At 44.1% G+C, this 26,867-nt stretch overlaps 1 protein-coding gene across 6 annotated transcripts in view; it reads right to left on the bottom strand.

Annotated features, from left to right (window-relative positions):
- Window positions 1–230: 230 nt before the first annotated feature.
- Window positions 231–26,867, bottom strand: part of FRMD4B (FERM domain containing 4B) — a 186,754-nt gene continuing 160,117 nt past the window's right edge. For all 6 annotated transcript variants that reach the window (XM_045024462.1, XM_045024459.1, XM_045024461.1 and 3 more), the window contains 12 exons: window positions 18,445–18,521; window positions 17,055–17,193; window positions 16,415–16,556; window positions 15,718–15,851; window positions 15,515–15,634; window positions 13,944–14,172; window positions 10,001–10,057; window positions 8,289–8,436; window positions 6,876–7,004; window positions 5,028–5,833; window positions 3,923–4,055; window positions 231–1,844 (listed from right to left, as the gene is read on the bottom strand). In XM_045024462.1, the coding sequence (XP_044880397.1) occupies window positions 1,724–1,844; window positions 3,923–4,055; window positions 5,028–5,833; window positions 6,876–7,004; window positions 8,289–8,436; window positions 10,001–10,057; window positions 13,944–14,172; window positions 15,515–15,634; window positions 15,718–15,851; window positions 16,415–16,556; window positions 17,055–17,193; window positions 18,445–18,521 (2,235 nt within the window). In that variant the 3' untranslated portion in view covers window positions 231–1,723. The remainder of the gene's footprint in view (window positions 1,845–3,922; window positions 4,056–5,027; window positions 5,834–6,875; window positions 7,005–8,288; window positions 8,437–10,000; window positions 10,058–13,943; window positions 14,173–15,514; window positions 15,635–15,717; window positions 15,852–16,414; window positions 16,557–17,054; window positions 17,194–18,444; window positions 18,522–26,867) is intronic.

Here is a 26,867-nt window from a genome sequence, read left to right on the forward strand (position 1 = left end):
AGACATCAGATCCTGATGAGTTCTGCCTATAATTGCTTAGACTAAAGCACTCAACTAGCACACAGAGAACTGTCCTTCCGGCTAGCACAGCAGAAGGAGAACACCAAAACGGTTTTGGTAGCACACTTTTAGTTTATTGACCTACATAAAATAATAGGCCCAAAAAGTCAGAAGTAGAAAAGGAATAAGCAAAAAGGACTTTCGCGGTTCTACAAGGGTATACAAATATGCAAAAGGAAATAAATTATTTGTTATTGTTTTGTTTATTCCAAACCTCAACTCTAATAATACAAATGACTGAGGACCAGCTTAACAAATTTGTCTTTCGGTCTATATTACATGCTTTGGAATACTGGTAAAAAAACGTTCAAAAAGTTTATCAGAAACTTTGCTATTCACAATATGAACAAGGAGTAACTAATCCTCTGTATAAAAGAAATAAAAGAGCACCATTTTATGGAGTGAAGCACAGTACAGCCGAGAAACAAGAATTACTTTACAGTATGCAAATATATATATATATTTTTTGTAAACTACACAAGTGAGTTCACACGAATTGATTTCTACAGATGGATGATATGAGGTAGGCTTATTCCTCCTAGATCAAAACGGCGGTTGATTTTTTAAAAAACAATGTAAATGATTTTCTGAAAATGCTGTTTTGTCACTTAGTGACTTCGTAGTGCACCTGGCGTTTCAGATGACGTTCTACAATTCTAATGCCCTCAATTTTAAGGCACCGACTTGGTCTTTTTATTTTTATTTTTTTGCATCCACCTTAGAATACTGGCCAGTTTAGTAAAATTGTTCCACATGTGATAACTAGAGCATTCCACCTCCAATCTTCCATCAATCTGGCAGAGCAAAATGTAATAGCTATCTAATTAAGAGTTCATTGTGCATTCAACATGACTATTTGCATGCCCATCTGCACAATGAAATTGTACCATGGAAAATTCATTCAAACGGGAGGATATTAATTACATTTTATCATGGAAACAGTTCAATGTTTGCTGCTTCTATTTCCAAAATCCACAGCCTTCTAGGGTTAGTTTTTACATTATATGTTGCAATAGTAAATTGCCTTTCTTTCCAGAATCCATTTTGTGGTGCATACAAACACTCGTAATAACACCCCCCAAAAAAATTGTTTTGTAGCTCATTCAAACCACCATTAAAAAATCCAGCCTTCCTTCAAGTAATGTTCCAATACTGACTGAGTCAATCTTTGCCTCATTCACACACACACACAGTATCCTTCATCAGCTTATGAAGTCCTTCTTGGTCATCATAAGTGACGGCAGAAGACATTTTTATTTCTTCTTCTTTCAGCCATCTGAATTGTGCTCCTAAAAATCCTGTTTTCTCCATAAGTCACCTTTTCACATTTTGTTGAGGTCTGCCTTCAACACCTTCCAGTCTTCTAAAAAGTGCTTGCTAAATATAAATACTTCAGCCAAGTGCTGCATCTCCTCATAGATTCAGTGGCGGCCTGCCCTTGCGCAGTTAGACTATTGTCTGGATTCAGAAAGAAATGCCGTTGTTGGAAAGACTTTGTAATTTTGTACATGTCCCTCTTAATGCTGAACACAATCTTCACCCACAAGTCAAAATACTTTCATGTTTGAGTGGGGGGGTGGGGGATTCCACAGGAGATCTCTTTCAAGGGAACAGCATTCTGTGCAAGGCACATGGGGGGTGCAAATACAGGGCTGTTGATGGCCTACACGAGCGTCCCAGGCTTCGAATCCTCATGCCAAAATAGCCTCTGCTCGTTACTGTGCAAGTCAGCTTCCAACTGGTTCTCGTCAGCATCCTCCGGCTGGCTTGTCTCTGCATATGCTCTACAAAAGAAACATAGCGTCAGTGATAACTGAGAGCGCAGCAACCTTTGCACTTGGATTTCAGGGGCTGGGCTGGTAATGCTTAGAAGTAAATAATCTTTAGAGACTGAGCAGTTTCTGATCTTAGTGACACCATCATAAACTCAGAGTAACCTCATTGACTGTGAGTATCTGAAAGTCAATGAGGTCACTCTGGGTTTACAGCAGTGTAATTGGGATCCAAATGTAACCCTGTGATTAGTTCTCCAGACAGGGAAGATAATAAGGAGCAGATCCTCAGCTGGTGTAAATTGTCATAGTTCCACTGATTTCAAATAGAGCTATGGCAATGACTTACTCCTGTGTGTTTCCCAGTATCAGCAAGGTAATAAGAGTCATATCCAATAGCCTTGATCTGCATGTGCCTGCAGATAAGGGCCATATAGCATGTGGTAATCAGTCATTTACAATAGTCACACACAGCTATGTTCACTACAAAGAGCGTGATACTGGGGTAGATCTGGACAGTGATCAGAATATAAAAAAAGTTATAATTAACGTAAATCGCATGGATAAAGTTGTCAAAATAAGGCAGCTCATTTACATTTTTCAAAACCCAACTGTAGGAGGGTAAGTAATTAGTCGAAATGCTATTTTGGAAATGTTGTTACTGTCGTTCTTTTAGTCACTGCAATAAACCCCCCGCCCCCCAAACTTAAGGTCTTTAATGAAAATCAATGTGAAGACTTTTATCCTCCTTTCTTGATGCTTCTGGTTGTTTAAAAACAAATAAATACGTCACTAGGTAACTTCACACTAGTCAGCCCAGCAGCAAGCAAAAACTGCAATCCATGAAGCAGCACACACAAATGTGGAGTACTTACTACAGCTGGCTACAGTTAGCATAAGAGTATTTAAAAATGATCTCATTTCTGCAGGCGCAATCATTCTCCTGGACAGAAGACCTTTGTTCTGACTGATAACAGGTGGAGTTAGGAAGCGGAGGAGGAAGGAGACAGAAATCAGGAAGCAGAAGAGTCCCGTGAATATCTGTTTGCAGCACTAGAGCGAAGTGCTGGACTGTTCCAGCCCATCACAGAGTAAACGTGTACCCAGAGTGGCCAATTCCCACGTCTATGTGAAAGGGAGTAAGAGGCATAACTTGTGCAAAGCCCCACCCTGCACTCTCTAGGCAGCTGTCTGTGTAGCCATGTCAAGTCAGGATGGTTTAACGGTTAAGCCCCCACTGTGAGACGCACTCGGTTTATTTGTGGCGACTACAACTGTGGGTAGCACCTTTGAACGCTATCACATGGATATGAGCTTGTAGAGAAACAGCCTCCTCCTCAGGAGGCACAACGGCTCCAGAAGCGGAGGGGGAACGTGGCTGCCGGGCCACTTACAGGGGGCAAAGTATCGTTCAGTCTCCATAGGGTCTGCTCTGTTGAGGGAGGGTGGGAGCGGGTCGCAGTTATGCTATCTGGGGAGGCTAATGCACTAGCAGTGCTGGCCTGATAATCACTGCTCTCAGGGCAGGGCAAAGGCCACGACATGCCGTGCCCTTGCAGAGAGGCGTAAGGGCGGGGTGCTATTTGCACCGTGTCCCATCCTTGCACACACTCATACTGACAGGTACAACCAAGCCCTTAACTCTTCTCTGTGCCTGTTTCTCCATAATTAAAATAGACACAAATCTACCTCTCTCCCTCCCAGGCCTACTGTGCAGATAACTTAGTGAACAGGCCAGAATCTCAGCTGGTGTATATCAATTTAGCTCCAGTGGCTCTGCCCATTTACACCAACTGATGGTCTGGGTCTAGTGTTACTGATTTAAGATCCTTGGATAAAACGATGCCACATCAGTATGACTGATAACGTAAAACATTACCTGAGGCCAGCTAGAAAGAAACGCAGGAATATGCTTGCTTGAGTCTGCTGAAGCTGTGCTGTCTGGAGCAGATCTGCTCTCAGGATGCTGGTTTCATAACTGCTCTTGGCTCAGGTGTTGGCTCCCTGATACCTGATTGCTGCCTAGATAAGTTTTAAAAGCTTGCACAGTACAGAGGAGAGGGCAGCAAGTCTTACTGCACTTTGCTCACCTGCTCTGCAGTGGAAGGTTGCCATAAACATTCCCATAACAGCTGGTATAAGAGGAATGAGACAATGTATCATAATCGGAAAGCCCTAGTGCAATCTGGTTCCGCCAGTTTCCAGAAGTGTTTGCAGAAGACGCTAGAATTGTAAAAACAATGAGAGCACATTAGATTTTTCGGCAGCTCAGAGGACTGAGAGAAGCGAGATGTTTTTCATGAACAATCTCGGCAGGTTTCACAGACTCCAAACACATCTGTCTTAACATGTACTTTGCAGAGTGAGGCACGGTGTGCGTAGGGTAGAGGAATCGGGTGGTCTCCCCTTAAAAAAAAGAGTTTGTGGGCCTCCCCATCAGAGCGGCTGTGTTCTGTGCTTTAGAAACCAGCCAGAGCAGCAGCGTGGATACTGAAGTAGGCTTGGCATGTGCTGTGTATGTGGTGAACATGGCTACTTGGACCCCACCATGCCGGTGAGATTTCTTCAGATTTTTATTTTTGCATAAAGGGCAAATGACTCAGCAATGTGAGAACGGGACAGGGAATCTGGCCCCCCTGTCTACTAGCCCCACCTTAGACACAGATTCCCTCTGCAGCCTAGGGCCATGCACCTGCTGACCTGGGGCCATGCACCATCTGCAATGTCCATAAAACAGGAATGATACTTCTCTGCCTCACAGCAGTGTTCCACTCATGACTCAGTGAGCAACTGCAAATGACTAAGTCCTTTTACTGTAGCATTCTTCTGACTGGGATCAGGGGTATGTCTACCACTTGTGTTTACAGAACACAGGGCGTTTACCCATTTTTAAAGGTACCACTATGATGGTGGTGCCCTTTCCTGGTGGGATTTGCAGAAAGGTGGTGCTCCCAGGAATTACACCCCAGCCTTTGAAAATCCTGAATATCTGCATCATTCAATTATCATACAAAGATTCATATTTAGCTATCCTGCATTTTAGTTTTGTTGGATGAAATTCTGCCCTCAGTTACGCTCATGCAGCCCCATTTCCTTCATGGATTTCAGTGGGCTTGCAAGGGTATTAATGTGGAGAGGAGGTGACCCTCCGAAGGGACCTATAAAATATTTAGCATATCACAAATCATCTGTTACCTGAAGAGAAAGAAGAAGCCCGGCTGCTAGGAGAGCACGGTACTTGCAGGCCTGCAAAGCCCAGACTCCTTTGGGATCCTCGGTCAGAGTCAAAGCCTGCCTGCAGACTCTGACCCTGGTCCTTTTGACCGGAGGCACGTTGGTACCAACCACGGAGATGCTCTGCTACTAAGGCCTTGTGAATGTTTTTGGTTATATGTTGCGTTTTAGCAACCTGCTTCCTTGGAAGTCTCAGAGTTGCATATGGGTTGTGTGGTACTCTTTCCATCTCCCCTTCGCGGTAGGACCTGAGTTCTCGATAACGGTCGTAGCCACAGTGCACCGACGAGCGATATGAAGGGTTGACGCTATACTGTCCCTCTGTGTCATTCTCATAAACGTATCCCCCATTGTAATAAACGTCACATTCAGTGTAAGGTGAATAGCCAGAAACATAGTAAGCAGAGGAAGGCTGCTCCTGACTCTTCTGGTAGACACCATTCCGTGAGTCTTTCTGGGCAAGATTTGGCATGCTTCCTGAATTTGCAGCAGAAATGTTTTGTTTCTTAGACCTCCTTCGGCCTCTCGTGCGGTTGTCAAGCGTCTGCGTGGTGTAATATGGGTTGGGGTTAGGTGTCACGCAGTAATACTCTGCACTTGACTGGCTGGTGTAGGATGACCCATCGTCTAGTATTTCAGTGCTGCTACTTCGCTGGGATTTCGAGAAGGAGAACACAGGCTTTTCGCTGGCAGTCTCCGACAGCAAAGGGGTTTGGGATTCTAGACTCCCGCTGCGCTGTCTGCAGTGCTCTGGGGAAATATCCGGCCTGAAACGGCAGAAAATTAGGTTGGATGTAGAAGTCGTATGCAGACATGAAGCATTTGAGAGTCAGTGTGTGGCAAAACAAAGAATTCTTTCCAAGCAAAGTACAGGTTCAGGTTTTGGCAGGTGATGCAAAGTCCTAGGTGGACTATTCCTAAGTCAGCTGCCATATCAACCAGGGCAAATCCTTTCTTGCTGTCAGTGGCATGGTAGAAAGGGGTAAAAAGCTCGAAACCAAGTTCAGTTTACAATAATCCAGATCCTTTAGTCAAGGACAGGGAAGATAAACATCCCATTTAGAATACACAGCACCTTCCCCAGCAGCTTGGAATGCCTTGGCATGGCCTCAAAATCAGCTTTTTATTTTCTCTGAATAAAAGATCTGGATGACAGTGAAGAGAACCTGGCTTAAAGATTCTACCTTTGCAGCAACGGATGATTCAAAACTGTGACAAAAGTGAGACTAACAAGGTCATATTCTGGTAATGAATTACAAGTGGATCTCACCCACTGCTTAGTCTTTACATTTAATATCCACAAATATACAGTACGATGATAAAAATAATGCTGGCTAGCAGTGTCTTAAGAATTTTATAGTTCCCTTTCTGAAACAAGCAATACTGCGTAGCCGTAATGTAAAACCCCTTTAGTTTGGATGTTTAGAAAAGCAGGACGATCATAGCGTTCTTATCTAGTTATACAGCCATCTCTCCTCACATGGGCAACATTTCCCAAACGGCTTCAATCCCATCTCTAAGTTTGCATGCACAAGTTTGTACACGCCATTCTCTGGAACTCCACAGCTGGCACTTGAGCGTGGAAAGTCCATCGTTTGCATGTTGAAAAGCTGGTGCAAAGCTGCATATGCCAGCAATGACTGATGTCCAATTATCCATGTGAAAAATCAAAGGCTGACAACCCTGCCTCTATCTTGGCAAAGGACACACACAAAAGGATCCTGTTTCTTTACCCTCTTACGGTGTTGATTTTATTTCTCTGCACAAGAGACACATTACTTCCCAATGATTTAATGGAACTCAGCTTACTGTAAATGGCTACTACTGTAGGCATTGCGTGTGAGCACCGGTGTTGTGGGCATGCTTCTCCCTCCATAGGACTGTCGTTCCAGAATTCGGTAAGGACTATTGTGCATCGATAGAGCGTCCACCCTGTGACTATAAACAGAAGAATCCAGCACATGGCCATCACCAAAATATCTTCAATAAAATGCAAAGGACAACTGCATTGACATTAATTGCATATTGATCCAAAGGAAAAGATAGACGAGGGTAGAGAAAGCAGAGGTCAGTGTGGCAGCGTCTGCGACCAGTGGCGAAGGTTAGCGCTGTTATAACAGCAAGGAGTTCAAACCCCTCTGGTTCAAAAGGTTAACACAGCGACGAAGTTCACCATAGGATAACTTGTAGGAATAGCTGCTGCCAAGGGACAGAGATGCAGAGCATAAGAAACAGAAAAGGAAGCCGACAAGCCAAGGAATAACACAATGGCACTATTCAAAGTTATAGACATGAAACTAATTATAATTCTATATATGAGTTTGATGTGATAGAGTATTCTGCTTAAATTCCAGGGGAGCAGTGATCAAAAGTCAGTGTCCCAGCACTGTCCAATGCACACTAATATATATATATATTTTACACATATATTCATAGAGCCTGATCCTGCAAGCACTTACTATCCGGCGTGGTTCCTGAGCCACAGCTCATTAAAGTCAATGGGAATCCTTACACTGAGTACAAGGTGCATCGGATTGGGCCCACATTACTTACTAATAGGACTGTCAGTAAGTTAACTCACGGTTATGAGCCCCACAGGCCTGACCCTGTAGAGCTTAGATGTCATTGGGAGCTGAGAGAGCTCAGCATCCAAGTGGCTCTGGCCCTATGCTTGGTCGCAGGCTGAGATCATAGTTACTCTCTCGCCCGTCTCCAGAAGCTACATACCCAGCAGCGGTTGAAATCCGCAACTGTACTACAACAGTGCCCTGGCCAGAATTTTCACATGATCAGGATACATGCACAGGGTTCTCCTCTAGCTGAAATGATTGAAACATCCACCTCAGGGAAACAATACATTATTTAAAACAATAGGGGAAACAAGCCACACAAAAGGAGCCGAAGGATGAAGGGGCAGGTGGCAGTACAAGGTTCTTGCATGCAACACTTGCCATTAAAATCTCTATCCCTTTTACCAGTTGCCCCAATTGAGATTCATCAAACTTTTCCAGTTAACATTCAGCCTAGCTTATGTTAACATGATTATAATATTTAAACAACAAATATAACCACAAGCACAGCGGCAAAGTCCATTCCGTTTGCTTACGTGTCAAACAGGAGTGTAATGGGAAGATCTACCCTAATACCATCAGTCTACATTGTGGTATTTGTTACAACAGATATAAAACCAGGCTCACACCAACAATATGGCAAGACTAGTACCTAGAATGTCTGTTTTCCAGGAGCTGTTCATTGATGGAGGACTTTCTAAGATGGATTCTCTCCACGCCAAGGGACTTTGGCGGAGGGATTCTTGGAGACAGCTGCACGGAACTCGTTCCCTGCCCTGGTACAGTAAGGGAATCGTTGGCTGTTGGAAAGAAACGTGATTTTTTTTTTTTTTGGAAATTCTTAGACACATTTACACACTTATGAAAAAATTACAGCTGCGTTCTACCCTCTGACCCAGGGGGACCAAGGGCGCTGGAAGCTCCCTGAGGTTCAGCTAGCAACTGCTCTCCTCCGTGGGGACCAGGAGAGGATGCCCTCACCCCTCAGGAGCTTCTCCTGTCCCAGGAGCTTTGCCTGCACTGATCTCCCAGGGGACACCGTGGAGTGGCAGTTAATACTGATTTTAGCAATATTAACTCCTGCCTGGAACTCTACCAGGTCACGGAGGAAAGCTCTCGGGGAAAGCGATTGCTCATGGGCTCTGCCAGTTGAGCACTCATGCAGTGGCTTCTGCAGAGATGGTGGGAAGGCATAGAGTAGAACGGATTTTCCCCCCATTTCCATACCCTGCACTTTAATTTTCTCCTCTCTGCTCAGGTCAGATGTGGGAGCATCAGTCCCTGGCTTTAGTACTTTAAAATGACTCTTTAAGAAAGCATTTTGAAATAAAAGTTTCATGAAAATATTTTTCACTATGAAGGACCAACTTTAATTATCTGTAGCGAGGAAAGAAACAGGGAGAAGTGTTTTTAGTTGGAAGCAGCTGTGAAGACTCAGGGCTTGATTCTGATTTCACTTCTGTTAGGGCTTGATTCTTTGCCCACCAAAGTCAATAACCAAGCTTCCATTGGCTGGATCAGGTGCAGGATCAAACACTCGGTGAACATACGGATACACTGAAGCCCTGATTCACATCTCACTCCCACACGTGAGAATCAGGTGTAACTCAATTTAAGAGTCAAGGCGTGAGCACGAAGCTGGGGTGAGATCAGAATCAAACCCTCACTAAACAGTGAATCACGGTCTGGATAATATTTGTTCCCAAACGATGATGACAAATCTAAAGGAGTGTCAAGCCAAGTCTTTTCCAGATGGTGACTGGTCTAATATTAATTGCTAGGGGAAAAAAAAATCAAGTACACTAAAATAAAACACCATATCCCTGGCAAGATGCAGATCACCATTTAACATGCAAACAGATCATTAGTTTCTCTGCATGTTTTAATATTTTAATGATTTAGAACTGCAGTGACGACATCTGGGTTGGGCACTTCCTGTCAGCTTATGATTGGCTGGCTTAACTGGCCAGATTCCTCCAGCCAGTCATTCGCCATCCGGAAGTGCCCTCCCCTGCCAGTTACTACCGGCTGGAATTGTTTGTTCATGCAGGAGTGATGCGTGTATTTCAGAAGAGCTATCCCATTAAAACAACAATCATCTACAAAGAAAACTCACTCGCTAGCAGAAGAGCCTCACACTTTTGACAAATACATGGTTTCAAAGAACAGCTTCTGATTAAGCATATTCTTCTCTTGTATAAAATCACTGCTCACTAAAAGATTTAGCAAACGAACAAAGATTTAAATAGAGGCATCAGAGATGTAGATGTAGGTCAGAATAAGATACTGAAAAAGTTGTATTATTCTTTATGAAGGGCATGATATACTTTATACTTCATAAACGGAAAAGCATAAGCGACATACCATCATCATAAATTGTTGAATCAGACAAAGAGCTACTCTCAGATGGGACTGTATCATCTGTAAATGAAAATAAAGGATTTGAGATACAGGATACTCTACAGAGGTTTCTAAATACTCTATTTTAAAATAAGCTACCGAGCCAGATGGACATGGACTGCAGTATCATGTGATGCGTACATAGCCTTTCACAATCTGATCATCTTATTTTGCACTGCACTCCTACCTTATTTGTTTACATTGTAATTTAATAAGCTACCAAATATGACAACACTTGGGGTAGAATTTTCAACTCCAATGGGCTTCAGGCAGCTAACCTGTTGAGGCACTTTTGAAAAAACCCCACTAGGCACCAAATACCTTTGATATAATGGCCCTAGATTACTTTTGAAAATGGACTTTGGGGCTTTTGAAAATTTTACCCTTAGACAAATTCTGCTCTCGGTTACATTGATGTAAATTGAGAATAATTCCATTGTTTTCAATAGCATCACTTGAAATTTACACCAGTGTTAACAGAGCTGAATCTGGTCCTGGTCACGGTGATTTTTTTAAACACACATTTTGTATTTATTCATAATGCTCTATTGCATACACCAGAGGGGTCTCATCTTTCCACTTGATGCTACGGGTAGCCAGTCGGTAAGGAATCTGATGCTGATCCTTAAACACAAGGGGAGAATGTCCATAACAGAAGCAGCTGGTGACAGCCATGGCAGTTGGTTACTTCCACAGCACAGCTGTTTCTTCAGCCCAGTTATCATAAACATAAGTTGCACAAGTTTGTTCTCATGCCTGCTATGCCGGGGGTTTACAAAGAGCCGCCCGTGAAGAGCTTACCAGAGAGGACTACCATTCTATCTAGAAAGAACATTTTCATGCCTCCACTTCCTTCCTCTGTAACCATAACAAACTCTGGGCAAACTCCTATGGTTCTTATTCAGGGTTCATTCAACTGACTTCAACTGTGTAAAAACAGTGTCAACAAAGAGGAAAGATATCAAGATCCGGCTTCATGAAAGGCAAAACCCCACTGCTGAGATAACAATGAATGGGCAGTGCACTATTGTACACAGAATCATTCAACATTACAAATATCTGAATGTGTGTGATTCCGGTCCCTGCCTCCAGCCCTGGAAATCTCCCACAATATGGGAACTGGTGCAGAGTCAGGGAAGAAAACTATTAAAAAAAAGAGAGAGTTCAGTATGGGAGGGTTCTGGCAGGGGTGCTGGAACAATTTGTATAGTGGGGGTACGGAGAGCCATTGAACCAAAATATAAACCTTGTATTTGACGGAAACCATTTCAAGCCAGGGGATGCAGCAGCTCCCCTAGTTCCAGCACTTGGGTGCTGGACGAAAGGAGACCAAGCAGGAAAAAGTGGCAAGGGAGATATTGATTCTGGAAATGAGGTACCTGTAAGGACAGTGTGCACGGGTGACACCCAGATCTACACAAGCAAAGAGTAAAACCTCTCCATAAAGACATATTATTTCCATTCTCTTTAACGAGTCACTAGGAAGAGTGCTAAGCAAGTCAGCTGTCTCGCAATGTACCTCAACCCCTCCCCCCACCCCAGTGTTTTTAAACACATGAACCCAGCCAATATATGCTAGGCCATGTGCACCATCTGCTGCACAAATGTCAGACGCTGTGCCATGTGGAAGAAGCACAACCAGAGCCTTCTGCAGCCGGGGTGCATGTGTGAGTGAATGGCCCATGACAAGTGGCACAGCCTGGAATGACGACTCTGAAAGTCAAGTACCTGCTTAATCTCTCATCCCCAGAGGACTGGACCAAGAACAGCGCACGGCTGATTCGACAGACTGAGGCGGCTATTGAATACATAATTTCCAACAAACCATTCCTAAAATTCACAGCTGGGACTGACTTACTGCCACACTCCTCCCCAAAAGACTAATCTTCAGCTTTAGGAAACCACGTGCACAAAATGTGGGAGTGATTATTTCAGAATGAGGATGGCCAGGGATGGTCCAATGGTTGCCGGCAGATCTACCATAAATTTTGGTTCTGCTCTTTCCAAAGTCCAAGCAGCCAAGCATCATTTTTAAACATGTACTGCTTCTGAGGTACTGGTTCGGAGTACAGCTTATTTACCTACGTGCCAAATCTCGCAGTCTTTGCTCAAGTAAAACTCTCAGTGAAGTCAGTTGCCGGACGTTGTGAAATGATGGAGTAAGTGCATATTTTTCTGAGTGAGAACCAAAGGATTGCCAGAAGCTGGGAATGGGTGACAGGGGATGGATCACTTGATGACGACCTGTTCTGTTCATTCTCTCTGAAGCACCAGGCATTGGCCACTATCAGAAGACAGGATACTGGGCTAGACAGACCTTTGGTCTGACCCAGTGTGGCCGTTCTTATGGATTTGTATCTAAACTCTAAATTCCCCATTTTACACAATGGTACCAACATGCCCCATGTAGTAAGCAGCGGGAGTTATACACAGATGGTGTACCATGATATTCACGCTACTTACTAGCCCCTCGGGGATTTCCTGCCTCGTTAGCCCAGTATGTTACTTGTTCTAGAAGTATAAGTACTTCCAAAACTATTGCCTACATTGGTAAGCACAAGGCTAGAAAAGGAGATACTATCTTCACTCTGTCCCCTAAATCTGGCTGTTAGTCCAGCTAACATCCTCCAGCCAATCAGCAATGAAAAACAGCCTTGCTTTACCACTTGCTGAAAAAAATTCCAAGTGAATTCTGAAACCAAAAGGGACACAACAGCAGTGGCCCTGGCAGAAAATCTAGGCCATGTATAGACTCCCTTATGTTGCAATATTTAAAGAGGAGAATATAGGCTGTTAAGGGTTCTTATTCCAGAAATAAAGAGGGACATTGGGCACTATCCTGACATCCCTCATAGGGATCAGTGGAATACAATATAAATATACTACAGAAAAAGTACATCCTCCTTCTCTACCTTGTTGCTTCCAGGAGAAAAATACATCTCATGGAATAGCTTTTGCTCTGGGCTCAGCAGAATGTGCAAAAAGAAACTGATCAAACATTAACAGTCATATATATACAGATGTTCCCAGGTCAAGGAGCAGGAAGATGTGTCAGAAAACCATTTATCTGCATAAAAAACTTTAAAAAGACACAATATACATAAGCTTTTGCTATTCCAAAAAACTTCCCTCAATTAGCCTAATGTATTAATCACTGACCTCTCACGCAAAGGGGCTGGAATCAGATCACGCCTTACTTTCAGAATGGAGAAGGCGGCGACACCTACATTTCTTTTATAGTCGTTATTTGCAATGGGACTGCTGCTATACACACAGACTCATCACACTGCTACATTGAAGAAGTTAAACGCCTGGCTTATGGAGCTTACATGCAACAATGCACGTTGAGAACACCCCAGCTTTGTTGTTGTGTTATGGGGAGTCAATAATTTCTAATCAAGACATACATTCTTTGATCTCTGCTTATTTTTCTGACTTTTCCCAGCATTTGCTATTGTCCTGCAGAAATATTCATCCACTTTCCTTCCTACTGTCACAATAAAATAAAAACAAGCGGATGAGAATTATAAGGAGGCACTGGAACAGCTGAGAGATCCTTGAAGCTTATTTCAGAAATAAAAGAGCATCTAATATGCTACAGAATAAGGTACCACACCAGTTTCGGCTGAGAAGATGCCGCCAGCCCTTCTGCATACTGCAATTCTTTGGTCTCTGATGTTAGAACATGCCTGCACTTGTGCCTAGCCTCTCCTATGATCTGTTCTACCCACAGCTTATGTACAGCACAGGAACAATGTTTCATGTATACCATGCATTAATTACATCTGCCTTTTCCATGCAAGTGCCATGGAAAAAATTATACCAAATATATAAACAAAACTTGTCACTGAACTGAAGAACATTCTCTATTGCTCTCATCAGAAACATGGGGATTCTTGGTGTTTACCTGGCAAAATAAGGGTTGATTTCTGTGTTGGTTTTTTGCCACATTTGATCCTGTATTCATTTATGGAATTTTCGATCTCTTGAAGCTTTTTCATGGCAGCAATGTAATCTTGTTTTCTTTTCTTCTTCACATTTTTGCACATGTCTGGCTCACTGGCAAGTTTCTTCGCAGCTTCCACCATCTTTTGCTGTATGAGGAAATTACGCTCCAAGCTTTGCAAAGCGGGGTCCTGCAGATTCATCACAACATTAGCTCTTTGTTATTACATGATACTGCAGGTCAAAGTACAAGTAAATAAACTTCAGCGTACAAAATGAAACCTTAAGTGAAAACACAGAAATATCCTCACAAAGAGTATATGGTTATGGTCTAGTACTTAAGAGACTCCTAGGTTCTATTCCTTAACTCCACTGAACTCACTGTGTGTCCTTGGGATGGTTACAGAGGCCAACATTTTCAAACCTAAGTGCCTAAAGTTTGACATCTAACTCCATGTCAAGACACCTAAACAAGCGAACTGATGTTCAGTGATGTTCACCACTAGCTGCTTCGACTGAAGTCAAAGTTGGAGAAAATCAGCTTGGAATCTCTCTCTCCTTCACTTTATGAAATTGATATAATCACAGCTACCTCACAGGGCGTCAGAAACTTAGCTAATTACTGTTTGGGTGACAGAAGTGCTATGTGGTGCATTACTGCACGTTGTCAGAAGGATTTAGCACAAAGTAAGTTTGTTGCAGCTTTGGGTTATGCCAGCATTGTCATCCAGAGCACAGAGCTCCTGGGACACATGGGTACAAAGTGCCCAGAATCCCACATTCCACTAAGAGAACGAAGCCAGCCAGCACTGCCCTGAAAAGAGTGGATGGAGATGGTGTGCCCAGAGCCTGCAAGAAGTCTTGTTAGTGTTCAGCACATCCCTCAAAGCAGCCTCTGCCTGCGTAGCTCCTTGAACAGTATAAAGCTCTGCCTGGGTGGAATCTGTGCCCTGCTACGCAGGAGAATCCCACCCACCGGAACCGTGACCCCTGCTGCCAGCGAAGGGTGAAATTTACAGCCCCATGCAGCTGCAGAAGTGCATCAAACCCAATGTGTGTATTGCGATTCAAAGTCTCAACCACAGTCTAATTCAGAACTTGAGAGCACAGAATTATAGTGCTGGGTGCTGTCTAGGCACTGAGGGATGGACCCTGCTCTCACTGAAGTCTCTGGTAAAATCTCCACTGATGTCAATGGTGCACGCTCGAGCCCTAGGGGAGCTTTCGCCAGACTCCCTTTGAAGTCCGTGAGAGCTTGGCTTCAGTAAGGGCAGCAGGATGGGACCCTAGCTGTGGAACTGGGTAGTTTTACCCTTGGTTTTAGAGCAGACACCTGCACATGCCAACCCCTGCCCGGGTCCCAAAGAGGGGTAACTTACAGCAGACGATCTTTAATGTTTGCTACCAGAACTGACACATCAGGAACATAAAACCACCAATCACTACCAGCAAGAGCCTGCGTATTAGATGCTGTTTGAGTCCGGGCTTTGGCTGCCCTGTGGGTAGTAAGCTGCCTGAAGCTGCTGTGCCTACCTCCTCGCTGGGAAGCAGGTTATCGTCCAATTTGAATGTTGTGCCTACACGCCTTCTGACCTGAGGAGGTTTCTCTCCCACGCTCAGAGGATACTCCTTTGGCATTTTGCCAGTCAGCTCCTGCGGAATGGAAAGGACGCTGGGTTATTAACCTGAGGGGGAGGTGTGCCAGCACTCCTCTGGAATTTAACAACAGTCCTCACCGCCTCCCGCAAGCAGATTTTCTTCAGCTCCTCGACTTTCTGCAGCAGCTTTTCTTGCAGCAGTTTTTCTTTCTTCTTTAGTTCCGTAATTTTCTCCTTCTTTTGCTCTTCGCTGACCTCAGAATCTTGAGACCCTGAAGCAACGAGTTACCTTTAATGCGGATTCTGGGGGTAGACCCATTTCCTTCCTTGGCCCAGAACAAAGGGCCCATTTCCCAAAGCTGCCTAAGGAAGTTAAAGCACCAAATCCCACTGAAGTTCAGTGGGAGTCCAATTTCCGATAACTCTAGCTGCTGTCTATCCCCCCACCCTCCCTCTCCCTCTCCCTCTCTCTCACACACACACACACACACACGGCAGAGTACATGTGCATAGAAGACGCAAGGTCCATACTTTTAGATGCACCTGGATTGTAGCTAATGCTATGGGTCTGCAGGTTCAGTAAACAGGTACCAAAATTACATATGGGATAAAAATATATGACACAGACACTATCCAGAATGCTCTTTTGTCTCTTCACTTATTTACAAAAAAATTGGTATGTTATGCTTATAAAAGCAAATCTTTATAATCTGATCTACGTTAACCTCTACTTCACCACAGCTATGAACGAATGGCATCATTTTCTCCTTTATTGCACATAGGCCTCACAAATTTTTTGACAGAACCTGCCGTTGGCTTGAAGCAAAAATGTTACCTGAAGAGATTAAACTGCCGTTGCTGGCCATAATAAGCTGATTCTTTGCCTCCAAAGTCACGAGTCTGGAAACCTTTGGTGTCCCCATCTCAGTCAGGTCCATTGCAATATCATCCAAACTTCTGGCTGAGGGAATTTTTGCCTGAAAGAGGTAAAACACAATCCTGCATCATCAAGTTACTTCAAACTAGCTTCAGAACAAAGGGTCATAGCGATGACATTTCACACTTCTCTTCATAGTAAATTAAGAGTGCATGCAACACCACCGTGTGGGATTTTACACTTTGCTTTCCATTCCTTGGCATTTTCCTCACAGTCTGGTTATCTCCATAAGGAAAACCCCTTTATTATTTGTATCCTGTTCAAAGTGAATGTGGGAAAGAGGCCAGACACAGGGTAGATTAAACATTGAGCTGTGATAATTCCCCCATTTTGTGATTTCATTTCCACAGCTCTTAACTGGAGGCAGAATAATGTAGCTGGAGCATTGTTATTTGATCTAACAGATCGCGTAACAGCTACAAAGCCAATTCATAGGCTTTCTTCCAGGACTAGTTTCTCTCTAGAACAATGCACACTGAAGTAGGTACAAGTACGGGAGTTGAAATTTTTGCTTATGGTAACATGTCTGGTAACTTACTTTGCTTTGTTTTCTGTCCAAGTAAAACTGGTGCTGACTGATTGCCATTACCCAGATGGATTTGATCAGGGAAGTGTTTGCATACCAGGTTTGCACTACAAGTCCGCTCTGTCCAAAGGTCCTTCTGGACACTGAAATTCTATAGGGGTAAAAGAAATGCAGTCTGAGGCTGGTACCTGTTAGGTTTAAAATAAGAGCTGCCTTTTTCTGAACCAGGCAAGACCCAATACGCAGCCTGTGAGCTACGTCCTTTACTAAAAAAAATCCTTCCTCACCATGTCTGCTGCTGCTATGCTTTCCCCGTGAATCACAGCCATAAAACCTCTCCTTTTTACAACACAGTGAGCTCAAAGGGAGGGGGCTGCTGCTCCTGCAGCTGAGATCAGAAGCAAAGGGATGGACATGTTATAAATCTGCAATAGAGAATGGAATGCAGAGGGATCCTGAAGGGAGAGAGATGGTGCGGGATGTGCCAGGGAGAACGGAGGGGTATCCCAAAGCTCTCAGCACTTCAGCTATGGAAGGGAGATGAAGGGGGCTGGAAGCAGATTGCTGGGTGCAAGCAGCATTGCTGGAGAAAGGGGTGTGGCGGGGCGGGGGGGAGAGGGCAGAAGGAAGATGGAAACAGAAAGAAAGGGGATTTCTTCAGGGCAAATTCTGGTCCTCTATGGAAGTGACTGTGAAACAAGTGCATGGAAGGGCAGCGTGACTGTGAACTCATGTTCTGACTGGGCACTCCCTCCAGCCCCCATGAACAGGCTGTGGGCCAAAGAGGCAGAAGTCACTGTTGGGCCAGAGATGTACATGAACTTATGGGAGTCATGCCCCCTGTTCTACTGGCCCCGCAGTCCCCGTGACTCCAGCCACAGTGGAGTCAGCTGCCTCTCCCTGGGTTGTGAAGGGAGCTAAATAGGAGGAAAACGTCTCCTCTGCAGGTACTGCAATGCGTGTCTATAAGCATCCACTGCAGCTTACCAGAACCAGGTCCACTGAGAGTACGAGCGCGCCTGGGAACTGCCCATATGCAATTCGAAACAAATCTGAGAAACTGAGCACCTCAAAATGTCACCCCACATTACAGACCAGCCCTGAGGCCCTTTTTGTGCCTTACCAGGAAACTATTTCCTATCATTAGTTACTGGAAACCACAGACCAGATCGGTGGCCCTTACACAGTCCCGTTCTGCTGCCCTGGACCTGAGGACTGGGCCCTATAACTCAAAGCAAAGAGGAAGATCAAAATTTTATGTCACAATGAAATCCTGGTCTATTGCAGCTCAATGAAACGAGCTCAATGAATGAAATGCAGCTCAATGAACTCGGTTGACACCAGGATTAACTGTCCAATGTCTAAAGGTTTTTGGTCACAACCACCACCATTCTGGTCTCACCTGCGCGGATCGTGAACTTCCACAGCAAATTTCTTTTCACGGAAATACAGATTTTCCAGCTGTTTCCATTGAAATAACTATGAGTATTAGGAGAGAGAAAGAAACAAAACATAGTCACCCCAAGAATCACTGATCTCTTTCCTCCATCATATTATTCATTCCAACCAAACCCAGGGGAGCTCATGCTACATATAAAGATTAACTGTGCCAAAAGTCACTGGTTATGAGATAAAAAGGACCCATAAAGAGAACTTGCAATGTTTGTTATAAACAGTGTATTGTAAATTGCAGATCTGAATTGTGCAAGCAGCTGCCTTTGCCAATAATACATTTCATCTTGCGGCTAAATGTTCGCGTCTAATCAAACTTTCTGTCTCGGGAGGAGGGCTAAAGAACTTTTTACTCTGATTAAATGAAGAAGCTAATATAAATCGTTGCACACCAGAAGTGAGGTAAAATAATGCATTCTTCTCCTTCTGGCCTTTGCTCCTCCAATCAGTCGTGGAGTGCACAGGGGAATAACACAGCAACAGCAGCTTTGGAAAAGACATGTTCTAGTCCTGGCACACGCTCAATGCAACCACTGGGTTTGGAGTTTTGAGAGATTTTTGGGTGGGGTGGGGGAGAGACTGCACAGCACCGAAGAGAGTCTGGGAGGAGCAACTTCAAATATCTCGCTCCTCTAAGCATTTCCTGAGCCTGTAGCTCCTTGGGGCAGAGAAAGATTTTTGTTCTGAGTCTGTACAGTACCTAGCACAATGGGTCTGGTCCCTGACTGGGGCTCTTAGGCGCTACAGGAATACAACTAATAAAATGTGTAACCGCCGGCTGGGGACCAGAGAACTGTTCTCTAGGACAGCGTTTCCCAAGTCATGGGTTGCAACCCACCAGTTGGTCACAGGAAGGTTCTGGGCCTGGTGCGGAACAGGGGCTTGGAGAATGAGGCCTCCCCTCACATTCACCAGCCAGCGGCGGCTCCTGTCCTGCAGGGACGGGCCCTGCTGCCCGCTCCCCGGCATTGCAACCTGGTGCATGGGGTTGCAGCACCACTCCGGTTTCTCCCAGCCATTCCTCCGTCAGGGCTGCCGGGCCAAACCTGAGAAGCGCTGCGACTTACTCGCCAGGTCACAATGCCTAGAGTGGGGAGCCAGGCCAGGCCTGAGGGACAGGAACCACTGTTGGGGGGTGGGCCTCCCCTCCATCCCAGGCTGGGATCAGAGTTGTGGTGCCGGTGCAGAGGGTGCTGCTGCGGGTGGTCAGTGCCCCCTCGATGGGGCGAGGAAGGAGGAGGAGAAGAAGAAAGATGCTGGCCTATGATTTTGTTCCCCCCCCCAAATTTGGGCCCTGAATGGGTCACAAAAAAGACAAAATGCAGTTGCCTTAGTAATAAGTTTGGGAATCACTCGTCTAGGACAGCATAACCAGGGAGGCATTTTGCACCAGTGCCCTGAGATCTGCAGCCAGGGGGTCGGAATTCCCTATGGATCTTCTTACCCTACCCCTTCTGCATTGAAAGCAATGTCAGTCATTACCTGAGGGGATAATATAGCAGGTTTTACCTCCATTCAGCATGGCACATTCTTAACATAGCTTTCACCCTGCGGTGGAATTTTGCTGCAGTAGGGGATGATTTTTTAATTTTCAGCAGTGACACCTGTGCAAAGCCAGTTAATGCCAATGGGGTTACACAGGTGTCACTAAGTGCAGAGTCTGACAATGGAGTTGGACAGGTGTAGCTAAAGGTTTAATTTAGCCTGCAGAGCCTCTCTTACTGAGATGGAAAGGCTGTCAGAGCCCAGGTTGAGTGCAGGGCTGCAGCTGCGGGGGGCAGGAGGGAGAGGAAGAAATCTTTTCGTTGGCAAACTGAGCAACTTTGCTGTGAAAATCACCGAGAAACACCTCCTTCCAGAATATCAGTTTTCCAAAGTCACTATTTCAGGCAGAACTGGGCTTTAAATTTCTTAGCCAATTAATCAAACGTTTCATTCACCATCACATATAATATTAATGTTCATCTCTAGGTAACAGTTCAAACGTCACATCACCGTAAGACTCCATCTGTTAAACATACACAACACGAAGCAACGTCAAGGTTCATAAAGCTAAATATTACGTCCCGCTTCATTTTTAAATGCACGTATCCCAGGTCATAAATAAAACATAATCCAGTTCACATATTTGTGGAAAACTATGGGACGATTCTTTCGGCGACCTTTCACTCTACGGAATCCTGCTTTGCCACAACTTTTCTTTGCCAGAATGGTATTTTATTGTTAATAAATTCTGCTCAATTAAAAAATGCTGTAATGAGAAATGACCCTTGGTTAAAAGACTCATTCACATTTGCAGATTACTGTTATGTTTTTAACAGTGCTGCTGAAAGGGAAATCAACTTATTGTTGTATTAAATTAACACAAAAAGCTCCCAGCCATAAAGTAGTAGCTGGATTTTTTAAATGAATTCATTCTACTGAGAATATAAGTAATGCAATATCCCAGAACGCAGTGCATAGAGAGAGCTTGAACTCTGCAGCACCACAGCACTATTACATACGGTATCCCAGAAACTACATATACAGGAGTAGACAAATGCCCCTACTCCTCTCTGAAGAACGTCCATGCGCTGTCATATACTGCACCAACATTTTTACTAAGCATAGCCAGGATATAGAACTACTCAAAATGATACACTTGAATCTCCACACTTACCTAGTTACAAAAAAAATGTGCAATCTTGCTTCTCATTTGTTTGGTTTATAATCCAATTGTTTCAAAAGTGAAGTTTAAAAAAGAAAATATACCATTCCCCCCCCCAGCCCGTTTCCCCCCAGCAAGCAGCTTTCCGCTTCTCTCTGCTGCTGAGTTTCAGCCTCCTAGGTGTAACTCTGGTTTCACAGGCTTAACTCCCACTGCTGACACATTGCTGACATCACCAGCTATATCAGCAGCAACGCCTCCCCAGTCCCACCCTCTCCCCACAGATAGCTGAACACAGAACATAGGAGGAAGTTTCACAGAGGAGAGACATGCTTTAAGACAGCGGAACGCTGCAGAATTCATAGGGGATTTTCATTGAAGTGGCTTCAAATTCAGGATCACTGGTGGCAGCTTTTAATGCACAATCCTACCACGGCCCTTATTCACCTCTGCAATGTAACAGGTTCTACAGGAAGAGTTGTGCTACATTCCAGCTGCGCTTCCCGTCAGCTCAAGTCCCACGCCCCGTAAAAACCGATGGGCATGCTTGAAATAAGAGCTCTTTGACGCACAGCCTCCCGCTCCGTCTTATCACTGACTAACGATGATTCCTGTCCCCTTTATCACTTCCCCTGGATTTTTTTTTTTTTTTTGGCAAGGACACTGAATGCTCCCTGCATACCTGAAGGTTGTGGGAAGCCAAAGTGACTGACACAATCCAGAGACAACCTGTTCTACAAGAAAACTGTGTGAACAAGATGGGGTTTGGCATGTGACTAAGGTTCCGTCCCCTCACCTCTGTGACTCTAAGCTCCAGAGAAAAGATTCTGGCCCTCACAAACAGACATCATAAAACTTCAATGTAAATATGGTCTGGGATGGTACGTGAATGGACTGCCAAACCCTGTGGTACTTAGCGCAGTTAAGCATATCTGTACTAGTTACGGCCCCATGGTCAGACCAGTCCCTGCGGCGCTCTGGAGACGAAAATCTGAGATCCCCCCTCATGGAAACCCCACAGCCTTTTGGTCAGGGGTGAGCTTTGTCTCCTTTCCTCCCCACTATGAAAAAGGCTGCGGGAGCCGCCTCAAAGCTAAAGGACCCCCAAGCAATCCAGAAAAGGGAAGAACATGTACACAAGGCCTGTACCCCATAATTCCTACGGCCCGACTTCCCCACCCCAGTTCCTGTCAGCATGGCTCAATTGCAGTCACACTACTAGATCCCCGTCCCCCAGTCACAACTGCCTCTGGGAGGCCCAGCTGAACAGGGAACAGAGGTGAGGGCTGCATGATTTTTTCCAAGGATTCTCTGTAGTGTTGCTGGGGGGGTCATAAGGGATCTGGACCGATGGAGAGGCCTCTGTGAGTGGGATGGAGCTTCAGAAGTGGCCAATCTTCCTGTTTTATGCAGCGGGGGAAGGGAGGAGATCCCATATGCAGATCTCACAAGTAGGATTTTCAGCCTAGAGATCTGTCATATTCTTCTATATTCATGTATGTTGACCCATCTTTTGCCAAATCTCTACTATCTTGCTCACAAATGTAAGTAAGTTACACAGCAGGGAAAATTACTCGGACAAGGAATTTTTGCCCCTATCATTCTGTAGAATTTGGTCTCCGATTGATATTTATTATTCAAAGACAATCCGCTAAGTAAAATGGTGTCATTTACTATTTTTGTAGACTCTCTTCTGTCTTCCCATAACTGAGAAATAGCATTTATAAATGGATTGTAGGGCTAGTGAGAAGTTCTGGGGAGACAGCCGTGGGGCATGGAGTTCGTTGTTCAGCTCATTTCAGAGATGGCATGGGCAGTTTACATTGTTAGTTGGTCATGAGGGCTTGACCTTTTCCCCTGCCCATATCTCCAAGTGTATTTGCTCATTTTAAACGGTCTCGCTATTGAGCGCTAAGATCAGCCGGCATGCGGGAATTAAAAGTTACAGCATTTCTTCGATTTAGGGCAGAAAGAGAGTGTCAGTTTAGACATCAAGTCTGTGAGCCAGGCGCTCATGAGTTCTAGTCCTTCTAATTCTGCTACTGATTCCCTTTCTGTTTTGTGTTAATTCACTTGATCGGTCTGTGTCTCTGCTGACCACTCTGTAAATACTTAATATACCTATCGCCCTAAGGTGTTTAAGGGTTAATTAGTTAATAAAGTACTTTGAAGTTGAAAATGTTAAGCATTGCAGTATTATTAGTGGCGTTATTGTACAGCCATCGCTGTGTGTGGGGGTTGTGTGTTGAGTGCTTTCAGAAGTACTAAATTCAGTGTGAAGTCCCAGTGTTATGGTAACATTACAGTGAAAGTTCATACCACCCAGAATTTGGCTATACTAGAGCATTGCCACATGTACTGTAAAAGTGGGTTAATAATATGCACTCCATATCAGCGATCTCAGATCCAGCACCAAAGTCGTTTCACTGCTTTTTGCGCATCACTCTTAACACTCATATGTTGTAATAGCAATATGCATTTTTTTATTATGCGCCTGTATGACCAAACAGGTAGCAAATGTTGCTGAAAACAGTAGTTCCTAGTAGTTCATAATCCATAGACATTTGACATGTTTCCGTAGCATGCAGTACTAGAGATGCTGAGAAGTTTACGCTTGCATATGACTTTGCTGTACTTGCTTTATGCTGCATCTATTGACATGAGAAATGCCAAAAATCAATAATTGTTTTGAAGGCTACAGTTTGCTGTACTAGGGATCTGTGGGTTCATGATATGTAGTTACACCATATCATATTTTCAAACAACAACTAAGAAATAATAACCTGTTTGTTAATAACTCGTATGACTAAACAATATACGAGCTACCTAAAGATTTTTCTCTCCATAACCATCACTTCTCTGAATTTTCTGTATGCATATTTAACACACACAGTTTTCCAATGGCTTTTAATCTGAAATGGTTTAAATAAAGCTAACTATGCTGCCATACTGTCCTTTTAGAAAGACATGTAACTGTCTAGGTAATCACAGAATAAGGGTGGGCAAATAATATTTATATAGAGGAACTCAAAAATAAATAAGCAAATAAAATCTAATTATCTTCAATTACTGATGAGTAAAATAAGGTGTTTCATCTTTTTTTTAAAAGCAGTAGAGACAGGCCATAAGGGATGGCCAGGAAAAGAAAGGCCACTGACGACTGGAGAAAAATCAAAGGGAGTGAAACAGACTTGTACAAACGGCTTACAAATAAGTTTTTCCAGATCAGGGGCCAAATCCAGAGGTCTATACTCCAATAAACTCCCACTTCATAAATCCTTTCCTCACTATACCTGACCTAACTCTGTACAAACCTGTTTTTGAATCCTACCTAATTTTCACCACTTCTAAAATTTACATACAGCAAAATGGAAAGAGTAGCAAACCGATCAGGGAACTTCATACTGGCTTTTGAAGGCAGGAAGACCAATTAGAAATAATTAAAATGTTTTCGCAAACATTTTGCAATCTGTATAAATTGCCTTGCTCCTGGTACATGCACCTGAGATAATAAGTGTTTATAAAAACGCTTCTCCATCCACTTAGATCATTCAAGACCCCCATTAAGCTCAAGGGGAGACATATGTGTGGTTCTAAGTGCAGAATTTGGCCCTGTAATGGTTTGTTAAAGAGCTGAGAAGATCCTCAGAGATGCAAAGCTAGTTAGCAATGTTCATAATTGTTCATAAGCACTAAACAGGACTTCACTTAACAGCAAACACCCGAAGGATTTCTTTGGCTCTGTTTTTAACATACCTGCATTTCTATATCATTCTAAACCTGGTTACATTCATCAGTCCATGTTATGAGGATACAGAGTATTCCCTTTAATAAATCCTCTCCTAAGGAATGTCTGTGCACACCATGTGCTCTTCTGCATCTGTCAGCTGTCCCCCAGCCATCAGTTTAATAACTCCTCTACAACCTTTTTAATTTTACATGCCAACCATAGGCGCCGAGTTCTGCTTGTGCTGGTAGGTTCTCGATCCCCCTCCTGCCCCACTCCCATCCCAACCCCTTCCCCAAAGTCCCTGCCCCAACTCTGCCCCCATTCTGACTCCTTCCCCAAATCCCCTCCCTGGCCCCACCTCTTCCCCGCCTCCTCCCCTGAGCGTGCCACGTGCCTCCCCCTCCCCCCTGGAGCTTGCTACTCCACCAAACAGCTATTTGATGGCGGCAAGCGCTGGGAGGTAGGTGGAGAAGCGGGGACGCAAAAACGCTCAGGGGAGGAGGAGGTGATGTGGGGCGGGGGGGAGCTTGGCTGCCGGTGGGTGCTCCAGCCCCGGAACACCCACGGAGTCAGCGCCTATGATGCCAACAATCTAGTTCCATTTTGGTTTAGATGGAGCCCATCCTTCCTCCTTTCCCAAAAGGCTCCCCAGTTCCTAATAAACCTAAACCCCTCCTCCCTACATCATCCTCTTGTCCATGCATTGAGACCCTGCAGTTCTGCCTGTCTAACTGGCCCTGCACATGGAACTGGAAGCATTTCAGAGAATGGAGGTCCTGGACTTTAATCTCTTACCTAGCAGCCTAAATTTGGCCTCTAGGACCTCTCTCCTACCGTTCCCTATGTCACTGGTACCTACATGTACCACAACCAGCGGCTCCTCCTCAGCACTGCATAGACATCTATCTAGATATCTCAACTGATCCACAACCTTCGCACCCTGCAGGCAATTCACCATGTGGTTCTCCTACTCATCACAAACCCAACTCCCTATATTTCTAATAATCAAACATATCCTGGGTATATAAGAAAAACATCAAGGAATCATCAGAACCGGAAGTACAGTCAGGCAGCAGCAGAGACCAAAACAAAACAACCCCCCCACCACCTCCTGCCAACAAATACTAAATTTGCCTTTTTTTTTGTTGTATTAAAAATTTAAAAAATAAAAGGAAAGCAGCATAAGCATTTTTCTTCTACACAATAAAGTTTCAAAACTGTATTAAGTCAATGTTCAGTTGCAAACTTTTGAAAAACAACCATAATGTTTTGTTCAGAGTTACAAACATTTCAGAGTTATGGTGTTCATAACTCTAAGGTTCTACTATACAGGTAATGCAATAAGCCATAAACTCATAAAAGTTTGGGTTAGTTCAAGAGAAATGTGCTTAATCTAAATCAGCGATGTAGCCTCAACAGGTGGGAAACAGAGAGGGAGGGAAGGAGAAAGAATCAGCCTTGGTGTACCCTGGTAGAAAACACAACTGCAGTCGATTTATGCCAGCTTATGACTAAGCAGAGTCTGGCTCATTGTGCATGCACTTTTGTGGGTTACAATCATTTGTCCACTGAAACTTCTAAAGAAAGCCTTTCTTATAACGAAGATGCTGGGTAGAGGCTCTATGAGAGAGGTGGTCATTTCTGATCCAGAAAAACTCTGATTATAGACCACACTGTTGTACCAATTTAAAGGAAGTGATGCCTTTGCAAGGGAAGCGGTCGTTTTTGGCAATATTTGATAGTCACTTAAATGCAAAGCAGACTGTGATGATGCAACTAAAATTAGGGATGTTGTAGAACATGTGTACGTCAGCCAATGATTCACGCAACCAGACTGTGCTATACAGCTCTGGGGAAAATGAAATCATTGTATCAAATTGTTAATTTTATTTTTTCTCTGTAAGAAACTTCATCAGAAGAATGGATGCAATTGCATGGTAACACAAATGGATTAACATCATCCTCAGCAAGCATTACATTTTCTAGGCAGAAATAT

Source organism: Mauremys mutica, chromosome 7, assembly GCF_020497125.1.
Source record: "Mauremys mutica isolate MM-2020 ecotype Southern chromosome 7, ASM2049712v1, whole genome shotgun sequence".
Taxonomy (NCBI): Eukaryota; Metazoa; Chordata; order Testudines; family Geoemydidae; genus Mauremys; species Mauremys mutica.